The sequence below is a fragment of the Penaeus japonicus genome, unplaced genomic scaffold, assembly GCF_977035675.1.
Source record: "Penaeus japonicus unplaced genomic scaffold, GWHDUDI00000001_assembly GWHDUDI00000030, whole genome shotgun sequence".
Taxonomy (NCBI): domain Eukaryota; kingdom Metazoa; phylum Arthropoda; class Malacostraca; order Decapoda; family Penaeidae; genus Penaeus; species Penaeus japonicus.
Window position 1 is genome coordinate 10442070 of NW_028234432.1, and position 10000 is coordinate 10452069.

Sequence of the window (10000 nt, forward strand, 5' to 3'; positions counted from 1 at the left end):
GAAACACCATATCATGTATGATGAACCGATATTCAGAATAAGATGATCACTAGAAAATAGATAGTGTGCCAATATGAACGGTGAACATTTGTAATAAAGGACTGAAAGTGAATCTGTTATAGAGAAAAGTAGTGTATAGATTTGAAAAAAATATACCACATGCAAAAACAGTACTGAAAATATGTCTGTCTCGTGTTAGCAAAACCTCGAGAACATTGCAAGCTATATTATGCATTACTAAGTAGATCTTATATCATCCGCATCCCAGTGTATCTCCACTCTAAATTCCTAGAGTGGCCAAACCGTGTTCGTAACATAGTGCCACAGGCTCAGCTAGACTGCCACATAGTGCCACAGGCTCAGCTAGACTGCCACGATCGCTTCATAGAACTCTGTAACCTAGTAAGCTGTTGTAACGGGAGCCAAGGAACAGCAAGCACTGGCATTCACAACAGACACATGTCTCTGGTCGAAAGTATCGTATGTATGCATCGGTCGTGCAGCCCTTTGTAACAACTTGGAGAATACTATACTAAGGAAGGTTTTTTGAGATTGTAAATAGTGATGCAGGACAATTGTCTGGTGTACTGAAGGCCAGACACCCTTTTACTGATAGACTATCAGACTGTTACGATATGGACAGTGTTTGAGTGTATGTGAAGCACGATCTATGGTTGATATTATTTTGCGAAGGATTCTTGAATGAAGAAAGTATGATAAGGCTGAAGTGATGTTTTATATATATATATATGTATATATATATATATATATATATATATATATATATATTGTTATGTAATTGTGCTATCAGTGTTAATGAGGGAGCGCAGGCCGGCCGTTTGATGTGAAAAGATCTGTGAAAATAGTTTTGAAGAACACATAGAGCCTGAGAAGTGCACGACCTTGAAAAGACTGGTTGTTTCTTATGATCTGAAGATGGTTTGAAAATTAGAGTTCAGGCGTATGCTTCTTATGGTAAATGTATTACTTTGATCTATGTTAATGTATAAAGTAGATTATGTCTGGGAATTACTTTTAGCTCAAAATTGAAGTCTGATGACTGTTGGGTATCCATCAGATCGTGTCATGATGTACAATATTATTATCTTTTATCATTTTAGGATTAATTGTAGTTCTTCCAAAAAAAAATCCATCAAATAAAAAAAAATTAAACCGTTCCTCAGTTTGTACTTTGCAAAGAATATATTTGAAAAGAAGGATGTCATTCAATCCTAAACTTTTACATATACACCCCGCAGGTTGTGAGGTTGTGTTTTATATAATATGTAGTGAATATGTAATGTATTTCTTTGATTATGTTACGGGGAGATGCCAATAAAGGTCGGTCAGCAAACTTTGTTATTCTTTTATTTCCCATATTGATTTTGTATGCTTACACACACACACATACACACTCACATATATACATATACATCTATATTTATATATATATCTATATACATACATATATACATACATTTGAATATATATGTATATATATGTGTATATGTACATATACAGTATATATATACATATATATATGTATATGAATATATATATGCATATATATATAAATATATATAATATATATATATATATATATATATATATAAGCATATATATATATATATATATATATATATATATATATATATATATAATATTTATATATATATATATATATACATATATATATATATATATATATATATATATATATATATATATATATATATGTGTGTGTGTGTGTGTGTGTGTGTGTGTGTGTGTGTGTATGTATGTAGGGTGTTGCAGTTGCTCCAATAGTGTCAGAATTAACAGGCCCATATTTTGGTCTTGCAGTTAGATAAGTAGAAAATTATTACAAAGTTTTGAAGATTTTCACCAGTGTTTACCTCAGAATAGCCTCTAAAAATAGTCTCTCGGGGCAAGCGCATGGCCATATCTCGCCGTGGGTTTTAACTTAACATTAGTGGGGGTAGAAACACTCAGAATTACTCGGGGATGTTTCCTTAATTGATTTTGTGAACTAATTTACAGAATTATTGGTCGCGCATACATAATTTCATCATTTTTTATACACACCAAAACACCAAGCTAGATCAATAATACAGTATGAAACACAAAATTACAAATAGAATATTAAACATCAAATTGTAGGAACCACGATCTAGACTCTAACTTTCTCTTTCTCTGATTAGGCAGAGAATGCCGATGTTTCTCTACAACTTGGAGGTTGTTTTGGCGTTCACTATCCTCGTGAGCTGTGTCAAGAATGTCGTGAGGTCCCTTGACACCTCTTTCAGATCCGTCATTAACGACAGACAAGCTTTTAATTTTCTGCTTGCCTGAAATTGGCCTTTCAAGAAATCCTTCATCCAACCTGATGATTATGAAATATGGCCACGAGTCCTCTCCAGTGAACATGGCTAGATCGAGATCTTCGACAGCATCTTCAGGAAGCTTAGGGAATGTGGGTTTCCCTTACCCTGAATCGGTTAAGGCAGGTTCGGTCACCAAGACTGTTCTTCCTATACCAGATATGAGTATAGGCAGAAAATAGTACCATCGAGAGTCTCCAATAAGCTTTCCATCCCATTGAAGTAAAGCGATTTCAGGGTTCAGTCTGACTTGATCTTATCTGCAATTGGGTTTGCTGCTTCAATTTTGTATCTGTTTCAAGAACATGAAATCAAAATCATTTTGAAAAAGGAAATAATTAATCACTGAACTATAAAACCAGAATGTTCACTTGCTTAGATATCCTTTGATAATGATATTAACAAATAAAATTTAAACTCACGAAGTAATAGTGTGAGTAAAAATGCATTCAAATTTCAATGTTCCATTTCCAATAAATTACTAACCTGTTGGCTGTAGAATATTGTAAGTTAACAGCAGATGTGTCCCCATGACATGCAGATATCAGAGAGTGCAGGCAAGCAGACATAGCTGTAGGTGTGATCTTGTTCCTTGTAGTTGTTGACACTAGCTCTGGGGACTTCAAAACATCATGAGGAATGAAACTGGTTGTACCGGTCTTCACAGCCCACTTATGTGACCTCTAAGGAGTGATCTCAATAGCACAATCGTCTTTTTCCTCCTCCTCTAAGTGATATTGAACAGACTATGAAGCTTCTGCAAGACATTTCCTTCTGAGATATTTCCTCTTCTTGTGCAGCTCGTTGGAATCTCTTATCTTCCCAAACTGTAGTAATCTCGTCCTGACAAGAGTAACTAGCTGCTCGGTCAGTCGTCATACTTTGAATGCTAAGTCTTCCTCATTTGCAATTTTCTCGACATATTTTTCCCTTTCTTGTTGTCTTCCATTCTCTTCTCTACACCTCTTGGCCAGAATGGCATTGTCTTCTGCTGTTTTTCTCTTAAATCCTTCATCTTTGGGCTATATCTTCTATTCTCTAGATTCACCTTCCTCAAACTCACATACTCTTGGTGAAATTATTCAACTTTTTTAGCTATCTTCTTTTCCGCAAGAGTTATGATATGAACTTTCTTGTAATGCATCATCACCCTCCCAACTGAATTTGACGCTAATCTGGTCAATATAACATTCTTAGATACATCCTCCCTTCTCAACTTCCCTGAATGGGCCAGATAGCAAGGCAAAAATGTCCACACGAGTATCAGAACTTCTAGTTGATATAGTTCAACGTGAAAAAAAAAAACAAATACAAGCAAGCGTACAGCAGAAATTGAGGTGACATGTTACATGCCACATGCTACTATTTGTCAAGTAATTAGTGCATTGTGCGAAAAAGATGGCCCAATACAGTTTATTGGAATGTGTGAGGCTTAAGCTTTAGTACAATATGCATGTTTTGAGAGAAACCTGTCAAAAATCGAAGAAATTATGTTAATTGGTTCACAAAATTGTCACGAGAGGCTTTTTTTTAGAAATCGCTTTTGTGCTAAAGGTAAACATTGATGAAAATATTCAAAACCTTGTAATCATGTTCTACTGATCTAATTGTAATATCAGAAAACGGCTAGCATCGTAGCTATTGATTTTCTGTTTTCGGGGGCAACTGCAACACCCTAATATACACATACACACACACACACACACACACACATACACACACACACACACACACACATATATATATATATATAATCATATATATATATATACATATATATATATATATATATATATATATATATACATACATCCATATATATATATATATATATATACATACATATATATATATATATATATATATATATATATATATATATATATATACATACATATATATATATATATATATATATATATATATATATATATATATATATATATATATGTATGTGTGTGTGTGTGTATGTATGTATGTATATGTATATATTTAAGAACAAAAATACACACAGTAACGTACGCACATAAATAAAACGAGACAGCTCGAGGCTGTAAAATGAACAGTCGAAGTAAATCTATACAAGTATATATGATAGTCAGAACCAGATCTATATATCAACATTATGTTAGAATTACTTTTAATCGAGAAAGTACCTCATTTAAAAGCAAAGTGCTGGCCAGTCGATTGTAGATGACCTTACTTTTTATTTGGAAAACTACCAGGATTACTTGACTGGATTCAGTTCTTGTGCCTATGATCTTTCTGATGTATAAACTTGCATAATGCGTGGACGTAGATGACAGTTATCCTGAACTTAACATTTATATCATAGCGATAACGACATTATTTCTCTTCGTTTTTAATGTTGATAATTTCGAGTGTGTGGGTGGAGAGCGCATGGCCGGACCTCCGGGCAACACTCGTACCTACCTGACCTTCTTAGAATAGAGGTATATACTTTACCTTTATAGTTCTGGTGATCTACTTGTGTAATGTATGATTTTGCCATATTGCGAGGCCTATATTAGCCATTTATTAGGTTATGTCGAGGTCGTAATAGGCTGAGTTGTAGAAACACCACATTAGCTCATTATGAATCTATGAGGTATCAAGGATTCTTAAGCGGTCTCTATCCGTTCTCTCCTTGTTGATCTGATCCGGTGATGGTGCTTTATACTAAGGAGCTATCATACCGCCTCGTTTATCCAGTAGCATCCCGTTGCGACACTCGAAATTCAATGGCAGACTAGTCTCGTACTGGAGCACGTACCCCAGCTCGGAGTAATTACCATTACTGGAGATAGAGTCGGTGTTGCTTTATAAAACGACCAGGACCCCACGACAAGTACTCATCGTCTGACAAAACCGAGGGTGCGGAAGAAAAGGATTTATCATATACAGGTCACCCCTTTTTATCTAGAAAAAAAATATGTCGATTAAGTCGGAATATATGCATAGTAATCCAGTGTCCACTATGTGAATCCAACTAATCCTTGTCTATAATCACAAGCAAGACACTAGAGTTTATTTCTGAGTTAGGGTATTTTCTTAAAATCTACAAAACTGTTTCTTTCTTTTTTTTCTTGCATCATTTATATTCATATTTCATTTCTTTGCATGTAATGAAAGATGCATATTTGATAATTTCCAAATAAAGTCAAAACAGTTTCTAGTACATACTTGCACACACATACACTTGTTTAGATCAATGAAGTTTATTTTCATTTTCGTATTAATCTTTTCACTATGTGTACTTTCAAAATCGAGTTTTTAAACTACAGACAAACAGTCGCAGTGAATTTGAGCTAAATATATGTTTCCAGTACTCGAGGACAGTGAATCTTGAAAAAGATAATTTGCAATTGTTCAAGAACAACAATATTATTATTATTATCATCATTATTATTATCATTACTATTATTCTGATCAATAATAATAACATCATTATTACGTTGATAATCAACATAATAGTTTCATGATAATAGTAATGAGAATGAGAATGAATACGATATGATATATTTATGATATATTGATTAAAAACCAGTAAGTAATGACAGTCGAATTCTAAACGTATCCCATAATTCAACAATGCATATAAAGATACAACATTATTTTTTATTCATATTTAAACAACCTTGGACTTCATAAGAAAACAGATCTCCATAGCAATAGTTTACACAACACCACACTGAATAACTCTGCCCAAGAACAAACACAGCAATAAACAAAACAGTCCATGCTTCTCCCACTGAAAGAAACAGAAAAAAAAACGCCTGACCTTCACACTTGTGGCCGAGAACAAGCTGCCATGAACTGGATTAAGAGATTTAGAATGAAAACGTATACCATGGACCATCTGAAAGCGCCCACGTCACTGTGACCTCACGTTCTGTACGGGAACATTAGCAGGAGGGATCATAATGCTTGTGAGTGCGTGCGTGTGTTCTTGGTGTTTGATAATTAGATGGAGGAATGGTTGCCTGTTGTGGCAAAAGTATATCAATTTAAAGCAAGAAATCTGTACTGTTATAAGTGTGAGATGAATAACATTGAGCAAATTATTGTTGGAATTCTTGCCCCTTTAATGAACTGTAGAACAAGTTGGATCAACATCTGAGGTTAATAAATGGCTGCAGAAAACCTACTTAAAACACTTAGAATACTTCAAAAAGATTCCAGAGATGTAAGAGAGATTTCTAGGATTTAAAAGTACTTCATTGAACTAGGATAACACCTGGATAAAGATAATAAAACATGAATGATATTAATACTAGTGATTTAATAATAAAAAGTGAATAGGAGCATACTAATGATGATGATGATGATGATAATAATAATAATAATTATTATTATTATTATAATGATAATAATAATAAGAAGAATAATGATAATGATAATAGTAATAATCACCAGTGATAATAATGATAATGTAATAATAGTAATAACAATCATAATATTAACACAATAATATCAGACACATCAGTATCATCAAACAATCATCAAACAAGAAAATTATGAACATCCTTTGTACTAATGTCATTTTCATTATTATTTAAATAGTAATGATAGTAGCACTTTCACTCCATGGTCTTCACCATCGTTGCTGTATTTTCGCACTGCCTTTGCATAATCCGTAGGCACTGTATAAAATATTATTAGAGTGAATGCCAAACCCTTCATCTCAGGGATGGTTTGCAAAGGCAAGAATTAAAAGTATCCAAGCATCGTCATATTTCTTTGCACTTTATGATGGTCGTATCGGTACGATGACCACAGCAATGACAAAGGACTAGGAATTTGGCAGTATATACTATCAGTCTTATCACTGTAAATAGCTTGAATCATTAGAGTCATCATTTTCACCACTATGATTATCACAACTATTTTTGTCATAATGTTAATACCAATGTCGTAATAGGGGGGGGAAACAATATTTTCTATTTGCATGTTTACTGTTTTATTCATAAATATAAATATCAAACAAAACACATGTGACTAGTAAAGCTGAAAAGAATGTTATTACTATATCTATATGTTATCTATATCTAACATCACAAATAACAAATTGTTAGAAATTTTATATAATAATAATAATAACAATCATAAAAATAATGATAATAACAAAAACAATAATAGTAATAATAATAATGATAATGATAATAATAATGAAAATGATAACAATAATAAAAATAAAAACAACAATTATCACCATCATTATTATTAGTGATAATAACAATAATAATGATAATAATAATAATAATAATAATAATAATAATAATAATAATAATAATGAGAATAATAATAATAATTAAAATAATAATAACAACAATAACTATAGCAGTAAGTTGATAATAACAATAACACAAACAAATAAGAATGACAATTAAGAACCCTGACTATAAAAAAAAGTAATTCTACCTTCACAGTTAATTACACCATGAAACACAAATTTGAGAATCAAACAAAAAGCCAGTATATCATGATATGAAATATTAAGATATCAATAAAGTATCACACCTTTTGCTATCTTTTTTATTACATCATTCAGACTTTTAAAGAACTACTATGGCTTGCATATATAAATATTCATATAATATACAAATACTTCTTTTCCCTGCCAGCAACACCCAGTAGATATGACCTTGAGACCTTATATATTAAAGTGATATACACTGCACAAAAAACTTGTAGATCAACAGGTTCCATCACCAAGATAACAATAAGGTAACAAGATACACACATCACAACTCTGACATCACACTAATGGTCTTAACAATAGCTTCCCAACTCATAACTCAGTCTACATTATTCTTTGGAATGTTACGTGAAGCTCGGTAAGCAATTCAAAACATATGAGATTACAACAATATGCATGAAAAACATTTTTTCTCTTGGTTATATACTTCATTATAAATGTCTATGCTCAAAATAACATTAACGTGTAAAATTCCAAACTACTGGTTGAACCTTACTAAATCAGCAAGCTTAGGACTACAGGAATGCCACAGTAGCTGAGATTCCAAACCAGTGAAGCCTAGGCTATAAAAGGCAAGATAACGCACATGCTGTACTGTATTACAAAATCAATATAACTTGGCTCAGGCTTTCTGGACTTCTCTACGACAAAATACTAGTCCTGTGGCAAAAGCTTACTGTATTGTGACTCAGCTGGACACCAAGAGATACAAATAACTCTCCCAAAATAATGAAGCTGCAAGATATATAAGATTCAAATTGTATGCTTAAGCAACAATATAAAATATCTGTATATAAGTATTTATGTTGTTGTTTTTGTTCTGTCTTTTTTTTTTAAGACAAACTGTGAGCTAATTTTAACATTTGTATTAATTAAATTTTATGAAAGTGAAACCAAAATTAATAGAATCATAATTCTTCCATTCTATTCAAAACAAAAAAGAGACACAACAGATTAATCCTATATATGGATTAGGAAATATATTTTCATCTGTTCCTACATAGCAATAGTAAAACATGCCATAGTAAATGGAAAAGAATAAAAATGACTTATTCTTATCCTGAGATAATAGCTAAGTACTTTATTGTAACTCTGGTTTGTTTTGTCTAGAAAACACAAAACCAACGCTAGAAAAAAATGGAATGTTACATGGCCTCTCACATACTGTTCCTTTGAGACTTCTCCTCATTTAGTCTTACTAAATTGACTTGATATTCAGTATTTTTCCTAAATTGAGTCTCTGTGGATGGACGGCATGCATCAAGTGCATTCTAAATTCAAATGCACTTATTTATAATATGTTTGTACATGTTCTTTCTGAGTAAGTTTTATATCCATATTATTTGAACTTGAATCTGGAATCAGAAATATCCTTTTGGTATACTTGATATTGTCTTACTATATAAAAGTTAAAACTATACCTGTAGAAAAATACCTGAATTTGTTCCATTCCTTTGTTCTATGGATCAATGTTCTAGAAAGTTACATCTATCAAGTTGTATCTGTATACAAAAAGCGGAAATAAGAAAAAAAACTTTTCTGTATAGCCTTCCATCACAGCATTCCCACTTTCTCCCATGCTCACTTTTATCCTGATCAAAACTTTATTACTAAATCTTAAAACATTATGAAATCTGTATCACAAACACTATAAACTATACACTTCACATGACTTTTTTCTATCAGTCTACAAATGCTGATTATATTTATACTTGATCATAAGACTCAGGATCATTACCATGAAGATATAAGCATTCTCTTGATCAGTCTCTTACATTGGCAAATGACAAATCACATTGTGAAGAGGAATTGAAATAAATCCAGCAATGGTTACACCCACTGTATCTGAGAGTGTTGTAATTGCCATGGCAAAGGGCTTCTGATGATCATTGACCTGTTGAATAGAAAAAAATACAAAATAGATATGAAAATGCTCTGTAGATGTATTGAAACTTATGCAAAAGGCATTTCTACGGGGTTGAATCACTTTCGTACTGCATTTCTACCTTTGTTGAAATTACAAGTTATTTATTCCTTCAGTTATGATGACCTATCATACCAAATGTTAATTAGTATCACTCTGTTAATGTATTATATATACTCATATTCCATAGCCTAAGTCCAAAAAATAATAGAAAAC

General features: G+C 32.2%; 2 protein-coding genes across 3 annotated transcripts in view; one reads left to right on the forward strand and one right to left on the reverse strand.

Moving 5' to 3' along the window:
• LOC122247497 (uncharacterized) overlaps window positions 1-1358 on the forward strand; it is a 139749-nt gene extending 138391 nt beyond the window's left edge. The window contains exon 6 of the mRNA XM_043006796.2: window positions 1-1358. This exon is cut by the window's left edge and continues 886 nt beyond it. The gene's annotated coding sequence lies outside the window, so the exon portion shown is untranslated.
• A 5959-nt stretch (window positions 1359-7317) lies between these two features.
• Cln3 (CLN3 lysosomal/endosomal transmembrane protein, battenin) overlaps window positions 7318-10000 on the reverse strand; it is an 11452-nt gene continuing 8769 nt past the window's right edge. For both annotated transcript variants that reach the window (XM_043006795.2, XM_043006794.2), the window contains exon 10: window positions 7318-9754. In XM_043006795.2, coding sequence (XP_042862729.2) covers window positions 9632-9754 — 123 coding nt within the window. In that variant the 3' untranslated portion in view covers window positions 7318-9631. The remainder of the gene's footprint in view (window positions 9755-10000) is intronic.